Raw genomic sequence first — 24,484 nt, 5'->3', positions numbered from 1 at the left:
GAATGGAACCAGCCCACCCATACAGAACTCTCATTGCAACTCAGCAGAACAATGAAAGTGGAGATGGGGAAAGTCCTGCCCAGGGATATCATAGGGAAGGGGAGATGTGGGATCCAATCTCAGTCTGGCTCTAAGGATAGCCCCAGTTTCTGAATACCAGCCCTAAAGCAAGCCACTCTGAGCACCTCTAAAGGCACCCAAAGCTCAGGATCCAAATTCTATGATTTATCTACCAAACTTAAATACTTCCCAGTAAAATATTTATTGAGCATCTACTACAGGGAAGCTGCCATAGTCAGCACTAGGTAAATAACATACACAAGACAGCTCTCTAAGTTCCCAAAATTTTCTACCACCTTTCAGTGTTTCCACTCAGGATTATCGTGATGCATAGGAACTATACTTCCTGCATTCCAGCTCAGCCAGGACCTCATATTTCTAGGACATTTGCCATCTGAGCCCCATCCAGACCTAAAACAGATCCCAGGCCAAGGCTAATTTAAAAATAATCTTAAATTCCCAGATTCTGCAGAGAAAAGTATCTATCTGCCTCCCTATCTGGCTTCCATAGGTAAAGGTGAACAGCTCCCTCTGCAGGTTACTCCCTCCATAACTGTCCTCTGATTATGCCAGATTATCTTTCCCCTGCATTGAAATGTGACTAAAACTCCATCCTGTTTGTATAATCAACTTTTAAGAGACGCAGTCCCATCACCTGAGCTGCTTATAGAAGTCATCCAGTAAATCTTAAACCCTTAGACTATTGGTTCTAGGATGTTCCAAAATGGCAAGATAGGGATGGCCCCAATTTCTGAATACCAGCCCTAAAGCAAGCCACTCTGAGCACCTCTAAAGGCACCCAAAGCCCAGGATCCAAATTCAACTGCTGGCCTGCCACTTGCTATAACCTTGGTTCCTCAACCTCTCTGGGCTTTACCTAAAACCTCCACCCTCTGGAATTGATGTGAGGAATAAATGAGATCATGTTTGTGAAAAGGATCTTATAAAATACAAACGTATTTTTTAAATAGTTATTCTGCTATTACTTCCATACTTATCATTTCCCTGAGAGCTACTGAAGCTACTGAGCTTTCAGGGGCTCCCTCTCATCCACACAGCCCTGAACTTAGAACTCATCACAAGAGTTTAGAATTTGGTCCTGACCAGCCCCAACCTCTTCTCCTAAAACATTCATCCCCTCCTGTGCTTTAGACACATCACTTTCTTAGTCTTCCCCAAATGTGGCAAGAACTTCCAACTTCAGGGTCTTATGTATTTGAGGTCCTCTCTAGAACTCTATACCCATATCTCACTCCTCCTGTTCATACAAGTCTGTTGAATGCTACCTCTGCCTTACCTAATCAGTCCATTTCAGATAGTACTTCTAGAATTCCCTGCTCCCTTGCACTGTTCTATTTCTGTTAAGGAACTTATCAGAACTAACATCTATATATATATATATATATATATATATATATATATATATATGTGTGTGTGTGTGTGTGTGTGTGTGTGTGTTTTGTTCTTTTTTTGTGGTACTGCAGTTGAATCCAAGGCCTTATACATGGTAAGCAAGCACTCTACAACTGAGCTACATTCCCAAGTTCAAATACATGTATTTGCTTACATGTTTCTTATAAGTCCCAATTTTGGGGAATAGTGGCTCCCTGAAAACAGACACCTTTTCTGCAGTCCCACTGAATGTCTAGCTTTTAACACCATTTCTGGATGAAACAAGGTTCTTAGCAAATATTTGTTGAATGAAAGAATAAGTAAAATGAATGAACAAATGAATGAAGGTTTCTTCCAACATAAATTTAAATACATAAAACTTCTTAAGAGCAAGACCATGGAAAGATCACCTTGGTCTATAATCTTCAAAGCCCCATGGCTCAATGTAGAGACACAGGAGGCATTTGAAGAGGGATGATGGAATGTATTAAGAAGCATACTTGCTGGGCATGGTGGTGCACATCTATAATCCCACAGGTTCAGGAGGCTGAGGCAGGAGGATCGTGAGTTCAAAGCCAGCCTCAGCATAAGCAAGGCACTAAGCAACTCAGTGAAACCTTGTCTCTAAATAAAATGCAAAACAGGGCTGGGGGTGTGACTCAATGGTCGCATGTCCCTGAGTTCAATCCCTGGAACTGCACCCCCCCCCAAAAAAAAAAAAAGACAAGAAGCACACATCATCACAATCAAAAGCATACATAATATATATTCTTGAGAAAATCAATTGTCAGCCAGCATTTAAGAATATAATAGACTAATGGCAAAAAAAATCATTTCAAATCCTTGTAAAGGGATTCTGGAGTCCTAGCCCCTAGGCCCCAGGAACATGTGCTCATCTCCAACAGAGCCATCCTCACCCAACCTGCTCCCTGAAATACAGTTAATACAGCCATAGCCTCTGTTACTTCTGGTCTCAAGCTTAAAAGAAAAGATAATAAATTAAACTACGTCCTGAAGTGACAAATTAATTACTAATTACATAATTACTTTATTATTTAGGTGCTAATCAGGAAAGTACTTTGAACAATTTCGAGTTTTCAGGAAAATAATGGTTTGACTCTCGATTATTTACTGAATTAGGTGTTAGCTTGCCAGCTGCATTTCCAAGCTTAATTCTTTTTGCAAGTGCCCTATAATTAATAGTGCAGGTTAGAAACAGGCTGGCCTCTCCTCCAAGTAATTTGCCAACCTAAAGCAAGACTTGGCTTGAGCTTTTGGGGTATTTTATATATGATAAAGAAATAACTGGGTTTGTTTCCACCCAACTGGTCTTCAAAGAAAGCACAGAAGGGGAATGAGACAATTTGTAATTCTAATTTTTCACTGGCCTTTCAATTTCTCAAGGTGATCCTGTTTAAAATTTAAAAAAAAAAAAAAAAAATGCCTGACATTAAACCTTCTAGTTTAGAAGAAATAGAATGCTAGCACTTAGACTGTTCCATAATACAAATATTTATGATGGGAGGAACCTCAGAATTCAGTTAAGAAGGGAAAGGGGGAATAAGAGGAGAGAGATCTTTCTCTGCTATTGGGAGGCATCTGTTCTGTTCTGCCCATTTCACAGATAAGCTTCTTGGTTATAGCAAACTGTTCTATCATTAAGCCCCGGTTCTCAAGCGTGGAGCAGATGGTGTACCATGCTTGGCGTTCCTGCCCAGTGCTTCCATATGAACAACCAGCCTGCACTCCCTGAATGAGGAGAGCCACTTTCCTCACTCAAGGGTTCCAGACATGCTGCTCCTTCTTCCTGGAGTTGCCTTCCCAACCTCCCATCTGCTCCTGGCTGATGCTTCTCACCAGCCAAGCCTCTGAACAGAGGCTATTTCTTCAAAGAAGCTGTCCCTCCTATGTGCTCCCAAAGCCACATGGCAATCATCTCTGGACTTGACTGTCTCTAGAGTTTGAAGGATATTCAAAGCCAGAATTGGGTCATGCCCCTTGCCATATACCTGGAGCCTGCCATAAACTGGACACTCAAAAAGAAGTTTTGAATAGATAACTATTAGTGAATTCATGAGAATTTTTAGACTACCAAAGTCCTCTGCATCTTCCAGACTGACATCCTTGCTAACTACACCTTCAACTGGCTTTATCTCTTGAGAAGGAGGGTGGCCAGCATTTTATCCATAACTACCCATATGTAATTAATGTTCCAGACACTGTGCAAGATACTTTCTCACACAGCATTTCATTGAATCCTCACAACAACTGTGCAAATAGACATCGTTTTTTGTTGTTGTTGTTGTTTTCCTCCTGAGGCAACTGAAGCTCAGTGACATAACTTAACTTGTCCACAATAACATAGTTAACACATAGTGAGTTCATGAAATAAACTAAACTCTTTTATGGGTCATGGTCCATGGTTATTCTACTCAGAGCAGTTAGAAACTTCCTAAGAATCAACTCCCACTGGTGCAAACTAAGAAACACATACAATAAAAAAAACATACATTTCCAAACTAGATTCTACTTTCCCACCATGTGTCAACTGAACACCTGGTATCTCAGGTTTCTGAAATGGACACCACCATCCAGAATGATGCAAAAGAAAAGGAGGCAGCAGCTCTAGACAGGTTCCAACCATTTAGGAAAGGGCCCTGGAGAGAAAGGAAATAACGTGGGGACTCTTGGCTTGCTATTCAACCAGAGAAACTTTGAGCAGCAGATTCACCTTCCTAATTATATTTTGCCTGGGCTAATATTAAGATGAGTTTGCATTCACTGCACACACAACAGCTGGCATCAAAATGAAGTGACTCAAAATCTTGCTGGGTGGTAAGGACAAACCATCCAAGATTTAAAATCTGTCTACAATTAGCCTCTTCAGACTGATTGGCAGGAAATAACCACATCTGATGCCTGAGCCAACACTGACCTAGGGCTACCATCTTTAACATTTCCTGTCCTCTGGGCCAACACTCTTGATTAAATACTCTGTTCTAGGGCTGGGGCTATAACTCAGTGGTAGAATGCTTGTCTGGCATGCACAAAACTGGGTTTGATCCCCAGCCTGGGAAAAAATGAATAAATAGAGAGATAGATAGATAGATAGATAGATAGATAGATAGATAGATAGCAGGCTTTGTTCTTCCAAGACCCTGGATAGGTTCTCAGATTCAGAAAGAGTATGGGTCTGATCCAACCCTACTAGGTAGGACAGAGTCATCCTTCAAGGCAGATCAATACTGAGAGAAGCCTCCAAGCCAGGAACAACTCTAATTTCTCTTTTCCAACCACAGCAGCTATAGTATCAGAATCCAAACCAGAAAGACCTACATTGTATGTGGCATATCTAAGCACATGTGCTGTTAAAGCCTCAATAACCAGAGTGGTGTCTACAGTGGATCTGAATACATTTTTGTCATCAGTTGAATAAAGAGGAATAAGCATCTGTCCAAAAGAACAAAGCAAAACAAAAATAAAATATGCCATTCCCTCCCACTCTGAAGACCACTTCTTCTCTATCCTTTCTCTATCCAGAGCATCTGTTCCCAGATAAGAACCCTCAGAGACACAGAGGGTACATTATCCCTCTGAGGAGACCCTGAAGACCCAGCCTCTAGTGACATCACCATCATAGACCCAGGTCCCCAGCCTCAGCCAACACAAAGGAGCTGGGCCAGTTCACTCAAGCTCCCTTGCCCCCATATGGATATTTGAAAAACATCTGTACGCAGCATGATCCATTTAACCTGAGCTATAAATAACTGACAGCCATTAAAATTGTTCCTCTTGCCAGGATTCTTACATTTTATTAGCTGGTAAACTGTGTACAAACAGGGACTGCGTCTGGGTTTCCTTACTGTTATTTACCCATCATCTGGTGCAAGGCTAGGCGCATAATAGACCCTCAATACTTATTACCCAAATAAATATATTTAACAAGAAACCACAGTATCAACCTAAAAACACTAATACTAGACTCCAGGAACTCCACTGGAGAGAGGGAATGCACTCTCTGGGGTAGCACTAATATCCCAAAGCTGGAATGACACTAGTATTAGCCCTCCTGGTTTCCAGAAACAGATTCCCACCTCCCTCTTAGGAACTCTGAGACCACCTTGTACATAGGGAACTGCTGCTTCTATGCACCTCCACTGACCCCAGAGGCTCCAGGAAGACAATGGAGGTAGGCAGAGGAGTGAGCTGAGATCTCATGGGGCCAAGGTTTGTCCAGGCTCCTCTGCAGCAAGAATTGGGGGAAGGGATGGGGTTCCTTCTAGAGCAGGCCCTCAGAGGAGGTCTTCTTGGGCTCTTTCCAGGAAGGGGGCCCATACGCACCGTTGATGGTGAGATGGACCCAGCTGCCGTTGTGGAAGGTGTCATACTGCTGGTCCAGCATGAGCACTTTGCACTCGTACCAGCCCTGATCCTCAGAGCGCACCTGCTCCAACCGCAGGGATGCTTTATCATGAAGACTGGCCCGGCCTGGGGGAACACAGTGGACAAAAGCCCAAGAGGCCATCAGGGCAAGAACAGCAGCTTGCTACCCCCACCCCAAACCAAGCTAAAGACAGGAGACCCATCACAACCTTCAGGTCACTTCCCACAGCAAGGCCCCAAAATGACAGCTGGCACCCATCCCTGCCAGCAGCAGGTGGTAAAGGGAAAGGCATGACACTTGGCCATGGAGCCACTGTCCCTCCCCAGCTGGCCCTGCCCCAGCCTACACTGGCAGTTCAGTGCACTTGGCACTGAGAAAACCTTCATCTCCTTAGAACACACCCATTCTTTTGGAGCTCACTTGAAACAAAAAAAAAAGAAAAGCAGATGGATACAGAGCTGAGAAGAGATGAAAGAGAGAAGGTAAGAATAGAAAAGAATAGGCCAGGGGCATCCAGAAGGTCCCAGTGCATCTCCATTCCAGTTGAGCAATATACCTATCCTAGGCAGGATGCCCAGAACTGCCTCACTCAGCTTCTATCTGTTTCTGCCTTCCCTATGGTAGGGCAGAAGGAAGGCAGGCCAGGAATCAGGACTAGGGGTCCTCCTCATCCTGCTGCCAGAGCCAGAAAAACTACATATCTCAATAAAACCCAGAGACTCCCATAAACCTGAGGACAAGGAAGGGAAGGGTGGGCAAACATAGCAAAAATACTGCAGCCACCCTTCCTTAACTCCATCAGGAGGCAATTCCTGTGATATTCCAAGCACTGAGAAAGTAAGTGTTGTTGCAGGACCCCTTCCTGCACACAAGCAGGAAAAAGCAGCTCTCGGGGTCCCCTTCAGCCCACCTTTACTCCTTTATCCCCACCTCTATCTGTTTTCCTCCTTGTTTGGCACTGGAAATCTGCCTAAAAACAAACTATTAAAACCAAGCCCAGCCAAAAGGAGAGTGAGAGATATTAGCTTAGAAGAAAGAGAGGCAGAAAAAGAAGCCTTCTTAGAGGAAGGCAACTCAGACCTCATAAGCCACAGCAAAGACAAAATAAAAGCAGTGCCCTGCCTGTTTCCTGTCTTCCTCGCAATACCAGCATATGTTCATCCTCACAGACATTCACTCACACTCTCACACACACACACACACACACACACACACCCCACACCCTCCTCCCTGGCAGGCTGGCGGGCAGCGGCAGTGAGTCACAGGGAGGCCACTGCTGACAGAGTAATTGCAGAGCAGGACACAAACAGGGCCAAGGGAAGGGGAGGACAGGTGGCAGAAGAGAGAGAGACTGACACCTGCCAGGGGCACAGATGGGTGGGTAGGCGGGGTCATGGAGATGCACACTACACTTAGGGATGGAAGGCCATCCCAACTTCAGAACCAGGAGGGAGTGAGTGGGCCTAATCAGACTGGAGATTCTGCGGCACACTTGCCTAAGGGTGGGGCAGTCTGACTCCCCTCCTTCCCTGGAGAGGGAGTCCTTGCTTTCTCACAGTGGTGCCTCTCTCTCTAGCTTGCCCTGGGACTTCTGGCCTCTCTCCAAACTCCCAGCTGTGTGGTTTAGGAGGGCTTTAAGTCTGTCTCCTATTTCCTCCCCTCCTGCCACTTAATGAAAATCTATCAGTGGGAAAAGATGGGAGCAAAGAGGCAGAAATGGTGAAAAACAGAGATAATGGATCAGTCAAGACAAAGATAAAAACTGATAGAGACAAAAGCAAAGGCACTTGGGAACTCGTGGGTGACCACTAAGGCCTGGATAGGAGCAGAAAGGTCAAAATGAGAGGAAGATCTTGTCCTCAGGTTTATAGTACCCACTGCGCTCAGGTCCTAAGTCTCCCGAGGGAGCAGCACTCAGTATCCAAACCTTACCTGCATACTCAGGGTCCACGTGGGGCGGGTAGTAGCCAAACTTGATGAAGATAGGAATGGGGACCCCAAACTTGAACCACTCTACAACATAGGGCGGGGGCTGTCCTGTCACCGGGTGGATCACATCGCATCGCAGGACCACGCCCTCGCCAGCTCTTGCAGTCACAAACTCGGGCTCCTCTCGCAGGCCGTGGGCACCTAATGGAGACAACCAAGTTGGGACATGGAAAGGTGACAAAGAGATCCTGCTCCAGCAGTCTTATGCACCCCTTATCAAAGGGTGGCCTCTGCTTCCCTTGTTAAAACCATCCTCCATTCAAATCCTAGGCTTATCCCACCTGCTTTCCCTGAGAGGTCCCAGTATACCCTCCACCTGCTCTCCACCTGTCTATTCGTAGGTCTCTCTGCCCTGGGGGTACCTGGGCATCCACAAAGCTTGGGGCTAAAAGGAAGAAAGGAGAGGGAAGTAATTTTTTCAGTCCTAGAAGCCAGACCTTCCCTCCCCAATTCCAAAGAATAGCAGGCATAATTGTGCCCTGTTCCACTGGGACAACATCCCCCACCCGAATTATAAGGAGCCATAGACATGGAGGTGGAAAGGCCTCAGGGCCTGGGAATGTGAAATAGTCTCCCTGAAGCAAGATACTTCCCACTAGAGCCTGGTAGATGACAGAGCCAGCTCTCCTCCACTGCCCCACCCCCAACTCAGCCTGATGTTCACAGCACTAAACAAGAGTACTCCATACAGGATCAGGGGAATCCCTAACAAGAAAAGCTGAGGCTGCTCATGGCAACACCAGAGGGAAAACCCCACCAGTCTGAGCTGGCTTCTCCAGCCCCTCCTCCTACCAGCACACAGAGCCAGCCCTGCTGCAGAGGGGAGTGGGAGGGGCTGCAGTCCTCCAGTTTCCAAGCCCCAAATCGAGCTGATTCTCACAGAAGCCCCAGACATTACCATTAGGAGAGTAGGATGCTGGGGGCGGAGAAGGGGAACCCTGTGTTGGTCCCTGCCTTTGGCAGAGAACATCAAAAACAGGCAGCTAGATAGGACACACCCATCCTGGCTGGCAGTGGGTGCGGTGGTGGGGGGTGGCAAGGAAGGAAGCAGGAGTGAGAAACCCCCAACCCCACCCAAGCAGCGAAAAGAGTAAACCACAGGAGTACTGTCCATGCCCACAGCACCCACTCCTGGACTCCAAACAGGCATGTGTGCAGCCTACCTCCAGCAGACATTCCTCCCATACCAGGTCTCCTCCATGACCAGACACAGCAAGGCAACTGGCAAGGTCACCTTGTTCAGTACATCCAGTGAAAGGGGCAGCCTTGTCCCCTTCCTCCCCTGTTCTACCCACCACTCCCAAGTTTACCACAGGCTTTCCCCATCCCCAACCCTCCCAGTCCAGTGTGAGCATCTCTACTCTCCAGGGCAGCACCTAGGACAGCAACCGACTGGCTGCAGGCTCAAAGCCAGGAGTCTGTGGGCCCTCCTACCCAGAGAGGATGCCAGAGGAGAGCAGCACTGATCTTTAGATCTTTGTCCACCTAGTTCTGACTGTCTGCATCTCTGACCCCTGTGGGCTCCCACCTCTCTCTGTCATTTATGTCTTTGTGTCTGGCTGCGAGTATGTGTGTGTCCTGTGTCTACCGCTGTCAGTTTTCTCTCTGTCTTTGTCTCCTCTATGTCTCTCTATATATCTCTGTCTCTGTGTCTCCTGTGTCTATTTTTCTCTATCTTCCTCTCTCTTTCTGGCTCTTTCTCTGTATCTCTGTTTCTCTATTCTCTCTCTCCTTCTCTGTGTGTGTCTCTCTCTCTGGTTCTTTATGTTTGTCTTTCCCCACTTCCCATGTCTCTGTATTCCTCTGGATCCTTCTCCACGTCTCTGTCTCTCTGTAAGTCTCTCTGTCTCTTGCTCCCACTCTGTGTGGGTGATTCTGTCTACCTGCCTGCCTTTCTCCCTGTTTCTGTTTCTATTCGTGTGTGTGTGTGTGTGTGTGTGTGTGTGTGTGTGTGTGGAACAAGGGTCCAAGATTTCTACTGGCTTGTGGGAGGGGAAGGGGTTTTGCTTGACTCGGGGGAGGGGGTCTCTATGTTCATGTGTGCTTCTGTGAATTTCCGTGTGTCTGTCTGTATGTCGTCTGTGTGAGTGTCTCATTCTTCTCCCTCCCCCTCCTCTCGACTTGCGGAAGGAAGAGGAGGAGGAGGAGGCAAGCCCTCCCAGAAGCTGATTGGCTCCCGGTGACATCACTGTTTTCTAGAGAAAGAGCTAAGATCACAGAGTATTTTTGGAGCAAAGCAGAGTGTTGCACTCACCTGCCCGAGGCCCCAGCAGGTTTCCCAACTCCCCCTCCCCCAAACTTGCTTCAGGCTAGGTTTGCAGCAAGGTCCCTTAGGGAAAGGAGAGAGCCCAGCTGCAGCTGGCGCCTCGCCCACACCCCCAGAGGCACCTGGGTAGGGGAGCCTGCCTACTGCATCTGCACAAAGGCCAAGGCTGGACCAAGAGGAACGGGTGAACATTGAACAGCAGCACCTGAGCAAGCAGGAGAAGCAGCACGTGTGCATGTATGTGCACATTTGTATGAGCATACATATGCACACACATATGTGCATATGCACACTCAACAACTGAGTATCCACAGCACAGATGAAGAAACAAACCACAGGAACCTGGTGGTAGGGAAGGGAGTTATTCCCAGGAGCCGGGGTACCTGGGAAAGATAGAGTGAGGGGTTTCTTTGGCCCTAGAATCTAAGCAGGAGAACAGAGGTAGGGGAACAGCTGAGCACTTCTAACAGTGAAACTGCTCTGGAGAGCTGGCTGCTGGGGTTTAAGGCTGTGGGGGGGGGCAATACCAAGAGGCAGGTGGGCTTTGACATGGCTTCCCACAGTGCCAGCTGCTCATTTGCACCTAGCCCTGCCTTATTCTCACTGCATGGAAATGAAGCAGCCTCCTTCACGCCTAACTTCCAGGGTATTGGTGAAGGTTCCAGGTTGCCACCTCCAGTCCCAGCCAGCCCCTAAGCTTAGCACCAAGCCCCCAGCATAAGGCCCACCCACAAAGCAGTTGGCCTCAGTCACCTAGCATCTCCTCTGGAGGAACTTTTCAACCACAGAGAAGCAGCTACAGAGATGACACATCCCAAAGATGACACAACAAAATGAGAAGGATTTCTCCAAAAGAAAGCAGGGGGTTGCAGGGGTTGTGGCTTAGTGGCATAGCATCTGCCTAGCATGTGTGAGGCACTGGGTTCGATCCTCAGCACCACATAAAAATAAATAAATAAAATAAAGGCATTCTGTCCATCTACAGCTATGTAAAAAAAAAAGAAAAGAAAAAACAAAGCCTCCACTCTCAGCCTAAGGCCTCCAGGTTTTCTGGATCCTAAAATATTCATCTGCTTTTCTTATTTTCCTACACACACACACACACACACACACACACAGTTGCACAAGCACAGATCATGTTCTCTCACCCCATCACCCACAAGTGCTTCTCCCTAAGCCTGATCCTTTCTGCACAAGAGTGTGTCTAATACAACACTCTTTCCAGAAATGCTGAGAGAGAGAGAGAAAGAGAGAGAGAGAGAGAGAGAGAGAGAATCAGGCTGGCAGTAAAGAGAGAAGAGGGGCTTAATGGAGGAGACACAAAAAGCTCAAACACAGGAGGAAACCAAACCCAAAGCCAGGAGTGAAAGAGATACAGAAGCAAGGAGGGAGGGAGGCCCATCCTACTAGCCAGACACAGGCCAAGCCCAACCAGGAGATAGCTCAGGGGTACAATACAACAAAAAGGAACACAGGGATACAAAGACACAGACCCTCAGAGCACCCCAGAATGAGGGGGATACAAAACTAAGCCTGGGCATCCAGGCAGGTCTTCTTTATCAGCAGGGCCAGCTGGAGTGAAGAAAAGACAGAGGAAGGGAAAGCAGAGGGAAGAGAAGGGAAAATGCTTGAGGACAGGGGCAGCAGGAGGGGACCCTAACCCCTCCCCTTCACAGCAGCTAGTAAGGGGCCCAGAGAAGCCAAGCTTATCCATCCAGAGAGGAAACTGGCCTTGGCAGAAGGTGAGCACATTAAGAAAAAGGCTATGAAGAGCCACAGGTCACATATACCCGTTATCCAGAAGGCAGAAAGCTAGACACCCTGAGCCTAGCCAATCTGCATCTTGGGGGGCTGCCCAGCCCACCTTGGAGCTCTGCCACTCTGGCAGGGAAGAAAAGGAGGGGCAAGCAGGGATTTTGAGGTGGCTCCCCATGGGCTGGCTGACCTTTCAAAAAGCCCATAGGATACAAATCTCCCACTCCCTGGGCCAGGTGGTACCCAGTGGGTGACAGTCCAGGGCTGCCAGCAGACCCCCACTGAAGGCACAGAACAACAAGGTGTCCAGGGCCTGACATGGCTGCACATCCAACTCTAAAGCCTGGAGCTGGGTAAGAAGGGTCCTGAGTCTTGGAAACAATCTAAATTATAGGGGAAGAGATAAGAGCAAGGCAGAGAAAGCCTCAGCAGGCAAAACTCTACTACCTACCAGGCTCTGTGAAATCGATCTCACTGAACAGCCTCAATGGCCACCTTGCCACGAATACTATTTTCTCTGTTGTGCAAATGGTGAGGCTATGTGCCTACCCCAAAGTTATGCAGGTGGCAAAATCCGGATTCGCACTCTATGCCACCCTCCTGCCCCAACCACAGACCTAGAAAACCAAGCCCTCTCTTTTACAGCCCCACCCCTTCATTGTGGCACAGAGTTTAGTCACTCTCACCCCATACTCTGGACAGGTTCTGGGAGTCCAGATTCTACAGCCCAGGAGGACCCAAGAAGGATTACTGGGCAGGGGTCTCAGAAGGTAGCTGGACCATCTCTGACCCTCCATAGCATGAATGTAATTCTGTCTGAGAACCTGGAGCCCCTGCCTAAGTCTGGTGGTAGCTGAGGGAGGGAAGGGACGCGGGCTGAGCATCAGCCTCCAAGGCTCATTAATCCTTGTTGCAGCCTCCTCCTCTTCCTCCTCCTCTGGGCACCAGACTCTCAAACCACAGGCCTGTTGTCTAATAATACCAGCGACAGCCACCGCCACCTCCATCTGCCAGTCTAAAAATAATCCCTGCTGAGTCCAAAAAAGGCGCAGCCCCCAATAGTCCCCCAATCCCTCCTCCTCAACAAGCCAGGAGGCTCCAGGAGATTCCAGGAAGCAGGCAGACTCAGGGCTCTCACCAAGTGGGAGGCTCACACCCAGAGGACAGCGTGAGGAAGGCAGAGGCTGGCTCTCTACTGCCCAAAGCAAAGGAAACACCTAGAAAGTCTGGCTTGGAGAAGAGACCTGTGCCCAGACAAAGAAGTTGTTCTGCTCTTCTCACAAGGCAGGTGGGCTAGAGACCACCTTGGAGATCCCTCTGCCTCTAGGAAGCACACCCCCCATGTCTACTCCTATCCTCCCCACCAGTGTCTTCACAGCCTGTCCAGCTGTACCTCCCCATCAAGCCTCAGGGTCTACAGTCAGAGGTCAGGTGTGCCTAAAGTAAGCCTATCCAGAAATCCTAGCAACCTTACTATGAAAAGCAAGGTACTGGAGTAGGAGACAGGAATGGCTGGCTCCTTCATTCTGTGGGTGCCTCTCCTTCTGAGCTCGGCTCCCCCCCAGCAGCTGGTGAGGCAGAGATGCTATTAGCAACCTTAATTTGCTTGGCTAGATTGTATTTCCAAGAGCCCTTTCCCCATGAGCCACTAGCAGGAAGGAAGTCAGTAATTCAATCTCAGTTCTGCTCCTTTAATGGCTCCTCAGCAGAAAAGTGAAGCCACACCCCCTCCCATACCCACAACTCTTTCCCTACCACCTGGGCACAGGCCTGCCCCTGTACACTCACCCCCAAGCCAGAAGGCAGGCAGCAAGGCCAGCCCAGTGAGGGCATTACAGGCTAGGCCTGCCACCAGGCCAGGATCCTGGGGTAAGGGGCCAAATTGGCACAATTACTAAGTGGGAAATCAAAGTTCCATATTTACTCCTGGTGAAACATCAACACTCCCTACTCTGGAGCCAGAAAATGAGGACAGTGACTCACCTCATACAATATTTGCCTATGTGCAAGTCGTATGCCACAGCCCTGTCTCAATGGGCACATGTGACCAGGAATGAAGTAAGGGGCTACAAGGGGGGAAAGGTTGCTTGTCAGTCCCCTGTCTTCTCAAAAGGGTCGTCAGGCTGACAGAGACCTCCCTCACAGCCATGGCCCCATGGAATCTTTCTCAAAAACCCTCATGGACAGAGGCCCCATCTCTGCTCACCACTCTTCTGCTTATTCACGCAAGAGAGAACAGAAAAGCAGGAAGATTCTTACGAAAAATAGGTCAGCTGCCTCTAGCAGACCAGGCCAACACCCATTGGCAGTGCCCCTGGGCAATGGGTGGGGGCTGACTATAAGCTGCCTCTCCCACCCCTGCCTCCTCTCCCACCTCCCCAGGGACCCAGCCCCTTCTCTGTTCTACACTATGCCTGGATAATGGCATCTGATGCCACAGTCCCCCTTTTAGACAGATAGACCATTTTCAGTGTCCCCATAAGCTCAGACTCTGTCCTACCATTTAAGTTTTCTCTCTAGAACCCCAGCCATCCTTTAATGTTAATAACTGCTGAGCTGCCTAGACTCAGGTACAGAGCAAGGGGATCAGAAAGCAAGGAATATACTGAAGCAGTAGTCTCACTGCCACCCACAGCACTAGGGGAGAAGTGGCTCCTACCTCATGGCTGCACCTAACTACCTTGCCCTGCTGCAGTCCACATATGTGCACATATATACACAGGTGCTTGCATACACACATATAACATACAAAAGGCTGTACACAAACCTGTGCACATATATGGGAATACATATACAAGTACAGGTATACATACAGTTATATATACAAATGCACACACATACAGGTATGCATACAATGCAGGGACACATTCAGATACACACACACACACACACATCTGGAAGTTCTCACCAATTACAGATCTTTTCACCATTGAAATCCATTCTTAACAAGTTGCTTAACACATTCCAGCAAGCAAGCATCCCAGCAAGCAAATGGAAGGAGACTTCTCCCTAGGGACCCTGAACCCCAGCCGAGAAGGCCATAGATGTTGGGGAAGGAGACTCTCCTGGAGAAGAGAACTGGTTAAATCTCAGGCCCTGCCTTCTATGGGGTTTATCACCCACCCCCACATCTTCAGCTCAGCAAACAGGAAGGCTATGGGGAAACAAGCCAGGATCCAGCAGGGCTGACAAGGAGTGGGCCAAGGGAGAATGCATACAGAGGGTCAGCCTCTGAGAGCTGGCACCTGGCTGGGGAAAGGGCAGAGAGGAAGGTATAGGAGGGAGGGCCAGAGAGAGAATAGGTTTCAGCATTTCTCAGAGAGGCAGTCTTTGCTCCTCAGGTAACCAGATTCTAGCTTTCTGTCTCAGAACCATAAACATGAAACCAACTAGGACCTAGGACCTGACAACTCCAGAGATTGGCATATGTGAAGCTACAGGCCAACAACTGAAAGCTCGTTCTTCCCACTGTCTCTTGACCATCCCCTTTCCAAAACATGGCCTCCCCAGCTTCTCCCAGGGTACAGGCTGCCAGACACACCCCTGACTCCAACATATATGCACTGGGGACATATATACACAAACACACCACACACACACACACATACACACCACACACACACACACATACACATACACACACACACAATGAACACTTCCTGGGCCAAGACTTCTCATTTGATAGGACCAGTGAGGTTTAAACCTCCTCTCTCCCATGTTCAATGCCAAAGGACAAAGCATAGGTCAAAGCCAGGTATAGAATAAAGGGCACTGGTCCAACCACCATCAAGATCTGAATCAGAATCCCACTTTATCTGGGGATACTGGAGGCAGGAATAATTCAACCATAGAATTTGTGGCAAAGAGGGGAGGCAGCCTTGAGAATAAAGCCCAGACTTCCTACTATGTCTGAGGTTCAGAGTGAGCCAAGCAAGGCCGAGGGTATTCCCACAGTGTGGAAACTCCCCTCGACTTGCTAGGCAGACATCTGGGATGAGAAACTATGCCAATAGTCCCTCTCTTTTCCTCACCCTCCCAACCTATCCACTGACCTCAATCACACACCACCAAAGTCAAAAAGAGAAGTCTATCTCCATATTTGTCCCATATCCCTGGGTTGACCCAGTCCTAAACCAACATGGCTTGAGGAACCCATCCCATTTTACCCTCTGCCCAAGCAGCCCCTGCTAAAATCCTAGAGTGGCATCCAAATGTCCTTCCAGTTTAGGGATCTCCCCAGAAGTCACCTCTGTCAGGAAGAGAATAGCTGAGCTCTCACAAGGAGTCCCACCAGCACCCCAACATTGGCTGGTGCTGCTCACAGGAGGAGACACCCACTCACTCCAAAGGCTAGGTTTTGCATCCTTCCCTAAGCCTTTGTCCATTAACAATTGAGCTCTGCAGACCTTTAGAAGGATTTCCAAGTAGCTCTGAAGATTGCACACCATGCACATGTCTCTGGATGCAGGGAAACAAGAGGCTCTGCCCAGACAAGGTCAGTCCATAAAGGGATCTCCAATTCTGACAGAGGCAGTCCCCTTAACTTCTCCCCAAACAGTCCCAAAAGGGTCCCAAGTGGACCAAAGAGGAAAAAGTAGAGGAGGGGCCAGGAATCCCAGAGATATTGAAATTATGTTAACATTTAATGAGCACATACTGTATAATATATAACAGGTAGCCACTTGTTTCTTTATAGCACTAATGTTTGGCGGGGAAAAAATACTATAAGCTCGTACTATTAACCCATTTTCCACTGAGGCAAGTGACATTTAGAGAGGTCAAGCAATTTGTCCAAGGTCACAGGGTCAGCAAGTGGTAGAGCCACATCTTAAATCCAGGTGATTTAACTCTAAACCTAGGTCCCTAGCCACCATACCTAGAGCCACTATGGTAAAAAGACCCTGAGACCAATAAGGTATCCCTGCTTTCAGAAAGGGGTGCATGCCAAACCATCTCAGACAGAAGGACCTCTGCACTCTATAAGAAGGCATAACCTAACCTTCATGCCCAACAACCTGAAATGTTGAGAAGTTCTTCCTGTCTTGACATTTTGTGTGTTGCTGCAATATAAATCCATTTGCCTTTATTCTGTGCATAAACTTTAAAAAAAAATTTTTTTTAAAGTCCATTGCCCCTACCCTGGCTTAGGTTTAGAAGCTATATCAGAGCCTTCCTTCAGTGTCTCTTCTATTCAAAGATCCCAGCACATCCTTTTGTGCTTTCAGCAACAGTCCCATAGCAGGAACATACCAAAAACTGGAGGGGAGGAGGATGAGGACATAGGAAGACTACAAGGAAACAGGGGAGAGGATGAGGATGAGGCACATATTCTCGGGCATAACCCGAGTCACCTCACCTCCATTCTCAATCCATAAGCCTTGGCAGTCAACCTAGACTCAGTTTTCCCACCTGACAAATGGAGAGTTTCAAAACTATTCAAATAAACATACCACTTGACTAAATCATCCTTCCCTTCACCCTTCTCTCCTTCTGTTTTCAGACGTCCCCCTCCCAAGTAGCATAGCGACATATTCCATTCCAGAAACTTTCTTAAATCACCCTCCCCCCGCCTCAAAACACACACACACACACACACACACACAGGCCTAGACAAGGAGGCGAGAAGACCCTGGAAAGGACGCCTCCCGCAGACCCCTTCTGCTGAGAGTGGGTGCGCTGGTTGGCGGGTCTCCACCGCCTACTTCCACCTACAGACCCGTTCTCTCCAGCCGCCATCTCCTACAGGCTCTGTGAACTTGCCCTCAACCAGGTCGTGTGTGCGCGCTGAGGACCATGAGCTCAGAGTCGGGGCAGCCTCCAGGCTCCGCTTCTACTTCCATACAAGGGCTGAGAGCCGGGGGTGCCACCCAGAGGCTCGCAGGTCGCTCTGCCGTCTCCAAAGCAAAAGCCCGCGCGCTCACGCACGCATCACCCAACACCAAGGGTTCCCTCTTGCTTCTTCTCCGACTCAGAACAGAGAAAGCAGAAAGAGGAAAATCCCCCACCCCATTTTTGATGCATTAGTGGGGACAACTCCCGCGTCGCCTTCGCCCCTAGAAAGCTCTGCCTCGTAGCTAGGGAGGGCAGCATGGGGTCGTCGCAGCTGCTACGCGCTCCCGGGGAACTTTTGTTTGGCCGGGACCCAGGTGCGGCTAAAACCGGCGCGGGAGACTGCCAGGGCCAGCCCAAAGCGGGCACTCCTCTGCTGGGTTCATCAATTCTCTTCTCACTAGGTGTCTAAGGACCCCCGCCCCAGCGAGTGATCTGACCTCCAACTGCCAAGCTGTATGGGCAGGAGGGGCGTGAGCTGGAGCGGTAGCTGCCCGCAGGGCCGAGAAGCCTGTCTCTTAGACGTGGGTGCAGAGTCCCAAGCCTCGGTGTCGCGCCTCTCAGTAAGAACCCCTCAGTGGAGCAGTGGCACTGCACCGGGCTGGAGCGTGCTGCGGACTGCCTGATGACCTGCAAACTCCCCAGCAGCCAGAGTTAGGAGAGCCACTGCCTCCCCCAAAGCTCGAATAGGAGGCTGCTCCAACTAGAGGCAACGGGTTCGATGTGCCGGTGTGGACCATAGGGCCCAAGGTGAGCGAAGTCGACCTCGATTCCAAAACATTCTTTCCTCAAGTGCCCGGTAGCCTATTTGCTCCAGCCCCTTCTCGCCGGGGTCCTCCAGCCCGCGGCCCCCAGGCCCTCCCCAATAGTGCCCCGAGGCGCGCCTGGCCAGAGCTGGAGCCTCACCCGCAATAAGCAGCGGCGTTCTGCGGAGTCGGGGAGCTAGAGCCAGGAGCAAAGGGCTGAGAGCGCCGGGAGGGGCAGAGGAGGGACGCTGCACTTCAACTCACCTTGAGCCGCAAGACCTCGGGTGCTGATCACACTTGCTATCAAAGTGGCCACATACCAAATCATAGTACTACCGCGCCAGCCAAGAGCCTCATCCTATCTCAAAGTGCTCTCGCACCCGCACACTTCTCGTGCCCGAGCGCCCGTATCTCGCCCGCCTACGACCCGCGCCGGTGCTTCTGCAACCCGGGCTGCCCGCTCTCCATCCCTCCCTGGCTCAGCTTGGCTCGGCGCGCAGCCTCCCCGGCCCCAGCGCAGCGGCACCTGCACTACTAGTGGAGGCAGAGCACAGCCAGTTCTACGGTGAAGCCTAGCCCGGCCTCTGGGCCCGCCCCCGCCGCCTATTTATTGGTCTGTTTTCATAAGTCTGCGGACCGATTGGTTAAAAGATCTGCCCGTTGCGGCGCGAAGGAGGCGAGCCCATTTCAAGGTGCGTTGAAGTGTGGCGAGCATAGAGCCGCAGAATCATGCGCATTGCCTGGGAGAAGGCGTTGTAGCGTCTTCGCTGTATTCCGTTCTCTCTTCACACTGCATGGCAAGTTAAAGGTGAAAGAAGAGCTAGCTTCTCGGGCTGGCTAACGGGACCGTAAGAGTCTCAATTACCCCTGACAAGTCTGAGGGGATGGAGCCCCCGCCCACCCAGGGAACCCAACATCCGGTTTCCATCCAGCAAAAAGCAGTTCCCGGGAGAACCATGCTGATTCAGTGATGGGGAAACCCTGGAGCGGGCAGCCTGGGGAAGCTCGGGAATGTCCTTCGCTGGAGATCTTTTCCAAAGAGGTCACGCGCTGTCTCCCCCACCCCCACTCCTTTACACACACAGACACTCTTAGCCCAGAGCGATACACCACCTCCACCAAACGTGATATCAAGTTAGGCTCCATCCAGCCTGAAGGCAGGGGGATGACTAAAATGACCTCTAAAAGTCGCTTCGATTTTAAATGAGTCATTGACTCAGCTGAGGCGTGTCATAGACCCCTCTAGAACACAATGTACACACTGCCACCCCCAGTGCCGGTCCTCGTTGCTCATCATTACTAAATCCCAACTTTCAGTAATAAAAGTTTTTCCCCCTCTCCTAAATAAACGCTGCTTCCTCCTGCACATGATCCCACCCTCCCCACCTTACTCAGTGCCTAGCCACCTCTCAGCAACTTGAAACCAAGATGAATTTGGGGAGCAGTTTAGAGGCTTGGGGGTGGAGAAGACCCAGAGAAAGGGAAGAGCCTCTTATTCCTACAGAGAAAAATAATTACAGATCTTGGGTGGTCTTCATATTTCCCAATCTTCATACTTTAGCCTCTCCTCATCCCCTCCCCCAATACAGTTGTATTTGCAGAAGGAATAAATGAGTGTCATGGAAACATCTACTACAATCACCTCACACCCAGCATGCTGAGGCTGCAGTGAAGATGTTTGTTCTTTCAAGGAGTGAAAGCAGTGGTAAGAATCACACTGCTCCCTAAGGTGGGCTGTTGGCCTAGGAAGGAAGACAAAGGGACAGCAAAGGAGAGCTCAGGAATTTCACCAGCTTAGAGCACTCATTAGCCACAAAGCCCTGCCTCTAGAACATGAAGCTTCCAAAAGAACAAGGAGACTTGCTCTTAGGAAAACACACATAGACAGAAACACACACCTTGCATAGAAAGAAGTCTTGAAGATGGAGAAACAGCCTTCCCTGAAACTTGAACTCTCTTAGCTCACTACCAGACAAGAGATAGAAAGCTGGGACCCCAAGCAGAATAGCAAATACACTAATAAAGTTTGACATCTGAATATTATCTGTAGCACCAGATTATCCGTAGCACTCTTAAGTAACCTGCTACCTACCCACCCATTCTATTCATGCAAACACACTAAAGATATATCACTCTGGGGACAACTCTACCTGAACCATTGACTTAGGTTCTCTTTCAAGACCAAATGCCTTTCTTGGGACTATGAAGTGAGCTGGAAGCTCTAGGCCTCATTGGTATACTAATTCCCAAACAGAATACCCCCAAAATAACAACTCCACCCTTAGCACAGGCACACACGCACAATCTCCCTGAATCCTAGAACTGTGAAGTCTAACTGGAATCCATTTGCAGGATTGGTGCTATAGTTTGGAAATGGTTTAATTGTGCTCACTCAAAGTGTTTTTAGTCAACTTTTTTGCTTCTGTGACTAAAAGACTCAACCAACACAATTATAGAGGAGGCAAAGTTGATTTAGAGGCTCATAGTTTCAAAGTCTCAATCCATAGACAGCAGTTTCCGTTCCTTGGGGCTAGAGATAAGACAAGACATCATGGCAAAGACTGTGGCAGAGGGAAGCAGCTCACATGATGATCAGAAAGCAGAGAGTCTCCACTCTCCAGATACAAAATATATACCCCAAAGCTACACCCCCAAGTCCCACCTCCTCCAGCCACACCCCACCACTGCAGTTATCACTCAGTTAATCTCTATCAGGGGATTAATTCACTTTCTGGGTTAAGACTCTTATAACCCATCATTTCTCTTCTGAACCTTCTTGCATTGTCTCACACGTGACATTTTGGGGGACATCTCACATCCAAACCATAATACAAAGATTCATGTGATTAGAGGCTTGACCCCCAAAGCAGCAGTCTTAGGAGGTACGGAACCTTTAAGATATGAGTGCTAAATCCTTAGGGGAATGGTCTCAGAAGGCTGTTCTGTTGGGAGCCCTTGCTAGTTCTCCCAAGAAGGTTTGTTATAAAAGAAGCAAGTCTGGCTCCTTCCTCTCTGCTTCTTGTGTTGAAATGTAACCTCAAGCCCTAACACATGTCACCATTATTGCCATCTGCTATCTGCTCTGGGGTCCTTACCAGAACTGAACTGTAAGTACCATGACCTTGAACCTTCAAAACCATGAGCTAAATACACCTCTTCTCTTTATGGAGTTAACTGTCTCAGGCATTTTGTTAAGGTAAAAAAAGAAAATTGACTAATACAAATGGTAATAATAGGATTCTTCCCCTTCCAAAACCTATAAGCAGCTCATTATGGCCTACAGGGTTCTCTAGGTCTAACCTTACTTCCTTATTCTTTAGTGGCATGAATAGGTAGGGGAATGCGAAGCATCTGGGCTCATAGCAGCAAACTGAAGAAAATGGACAGAGCCTCTATCACCATCCAAATTGGTCATATTTGCTTGGCCATCCACTTTGTCCTATTCAAGGTGGTGGTTTCTGCTAGGAAAACTGAAGCTGTCAGGCTGGAAAGAAAAAAGTACACAGTATAGCTTAAATGCATAACTCATGAGATAGTTCAAAGGAACCTCTTAAAATGAGAATAACTTTCTGGATAAGTCTGTTGGAAGTAGAGTAGAACAAGGAAGTGAAGAAAGAGAGGAAAAGGAAAAATTCAGGATACAAAGGGGAAATTTAGCATCATCTTTATCATCAAATTTGTGTCAGTTGAGTTACAGATCAGCTCAGGAGAGACATGCTGTATCAACTGACAATGAGGAATGAGACCAATCAAATCTTTTCCTCTTAACATATTGTTGAGCTTTGAATCCAGGAAGGATGGAAACTCCTCCCTCACATGGACACCAAATTGAGTATTCAAATACAGCATAGATCCCAACTTATCAAAGGAGAAACATAACCCAACTCCAAGAACAACTCCAAGATGTACCTAGCTTTTCACTGATGTCCCTAATAAATGTGGTGCTGTATCTAGGAATGTTGTATATGTCAGGTATGGAAACTTCTGTCATCTTCTCTTAACCTCACAGAAGTGTTTTTTTTTTTTTTTTTGTTTTTTTTTTTTTTTTTTTTTTTTTGGAAATACAGAATGCTAGGCTTATTAGTTATCCAATGTAAAACCACACCTAGCCATACACCATGCCCATAGGTTCTTGAAGAACAAATGGGAAAGGTAACTCACAGGAGAGTCAAGTCTAAAAGAGAAGAGTGTCCTCATTCCTTCTTCCCATCCACTGAACAAGCATGACTCAAAAATATTAGTTTGCTTACCTGTCACTTCTAACCTTCCTCAATGATTCCAGTCTTTTTTGTAGAATGTTATTGGGACAGCTCTTTCCAGGAAAAAGAGGAAATTTTAAATCAAAGAATGTGCCCCAAATGAACACAAAAGAGTGTTTAGGACTTATATGACTAGAAAACTGTATAAGTTATCTTGTAATACAAAAACCCATCCTCAAATAATGTAGTGGCTTAAAATAACAAGTCATTTGCTTGTGCATGTATCTACAATTTGGACAGGTATGGTGGGAATGGTCCTCTACTCCATGTGGCATCAGTTCCACTAGAACATGGATGTATTCAAGATGGCTTACTCACATGGATGGCAAGTTGATGTTGGGTGTTAGCCAGGGCTATCAGCAAAGAGTGGTATTTTATCCTCATGTGAACTTCTCTATAGGTTGCTTGTGCTTACATATGACTTGGTGTCTGGCTTCTAAGACCTCACATCTGAATAGAACCAGCTGGAAGATTCACTGTCCTTTATGTCCGGAGACTGGGAAGACACGTAGTGCCACTTCCATAGGTATCAAACACTTGCCCCAATTTAAAGGGAGAGGATGTAGATTCCATCTCTTTTTTTTATTGGTTGTTCAAAACATTACAAAGCTCTTGACATATCATATTTCATACATTAGATTCAAGTGGGTTATGAACTCCCATTTTTACCCCAAATACAGATTGCAGAATCACAACGGTTACACATCCACGTTTTTACATAATGCCATATTAGTGACTGTTGTGTTCTTCTACCTTTCCTATCCTCTTGAAACAGCAATATCTGTTCCACATTACAAGAAGAGTTTGTGGGATGGGAGATGGTGTTGCAATTTTGGAACTGAAAAAATTTCCATGAAAACATTTTTTTTAATTAAAACAAAAATGAATTCTAGAGGAAATATCTAGAAAGGTATTTTAGATTTTAGCTTTTAGTCACAGTTTTCAGATAAATAAAACCTGTGTGTGTGTGTGTTGTGTGTGTGTGTGCAAGAAGAGGGAAGTGGAGAGAAAAGAAAGAAAGGGATTTATTATGGGAATTGGCTCAGCAATTATGGAAGCTGAGAAGTCCAACAACATGCCATCAAAAAGCTGAAGATTCAGGGAAGCTGGCATGAGTCAGTCTGAGTCCAAAAGCCTGAGAAACTGTTTTAAGTCCTGATATCCAAAGATCTGAGTATCTGAAGTTCTGATGTTGAAGCTCAGAAGAATGCCCCAACACTAGCAGAGATGGAAAATCTGCCCTTTCTCTGTCTATCTGTTCTATCCTGGCCCTCAACATATTGGACAGTGTCCACTGCATTTGTAAGGGTGGACCTTTTTTACTCAGTCTACTGATTCAAATTTTCATTCATTTGAGGGAAACAACCTCATAGACATACACACACACAAAATAATGTTTTGCCAGCTATCTGAGTACCCCTTAACGAAGTCATGTTGACACCTAAAATTAACCGTCATAAAGAGCTTGACATACAGTATCTGGACCTGATGCTTTAATTCAATCCCAGGTCCTGAGGATGTGCCCTTAGCCCTGATAAAATACTACACCTTTCACCTTGTGAAATATACAGAGATACCAGTCAGCATGTTTTAAAACAACTTAGAAGAGAAGAAAATAAAGGAAATTGGGTCTCCAAAATATAAAAAACTAATCTTAAGATCTGATGCAGGTGAAGTGGAGAAAAGCTCTGCAAGTTTCTCAAACCTTCTTATTTTGAAAAATTTCTATCTAGACTCAAAATATTATCCATTTAGACTCAAAATTTGTAGATACCTTGTTTGGCTTCCTTTTCTGCCAATAGTT

The 24,484-nt window shown here is 47.6% G+C and overlaps 1 protein-coding gene across 5 annotated transcripts in view; it reads right to left on the bottom strand.

The window, feature by feature from the left end:
• Igsf9b (immunoglobulin superfamily member 9B) overlaps window positions 1-18,953 on the bottom strand; it is a 53,849-nt gene extending 34,896 nt beyond the window's left edge. For all 5 annotated transcript variants that reach the window (XM_046432806.1, XM_046432807.1, XM_046432808.2 and 2 more), the window contains exons 1-3: window positions 18,686-18,953; window positions 7,769-7,966; window positions 5,794-5,940 (exon numbers count right to left, since the gene is read on the bottom strand). In XM_046432806.1, coding sequence (XP_046288762.1) covers window positions 5,794-5,940; window positions 7,769-7,966; window positions 18,686-18,749 — 409 coding nt within the window. In that variant the 5' untranslated portion in view covers window positions 18,750-18,953. The remainder of the gene's footprint in view (window positions 1-5,793; window positions 5,941-7,768; window positions 7,967-18,685) is intronic.
• Window positions 18,954-24,484: the final 5,531 nt, after the last annotated feature.

The sequence above is a fragment of the Marmota monax genome, unplaced genomic scaffold, assembly GCF_021218885.2.
Source record: "Marmota monax isolate L192 unplaced genomic scaffold, Marmota_monax_Labrador192_F-V1.1 WCK01_AAM20220418_F8-fsc00062, whole genome shotgun sequence".
NCBI lineage: Eukaryota > Metazoa > Chordata > Mammalia > Rodentia > Sciuridae > Marmota > Marmota monax.
This window is presented reverse-complemented; position numbering and strand designations above follow the sequence as displayed.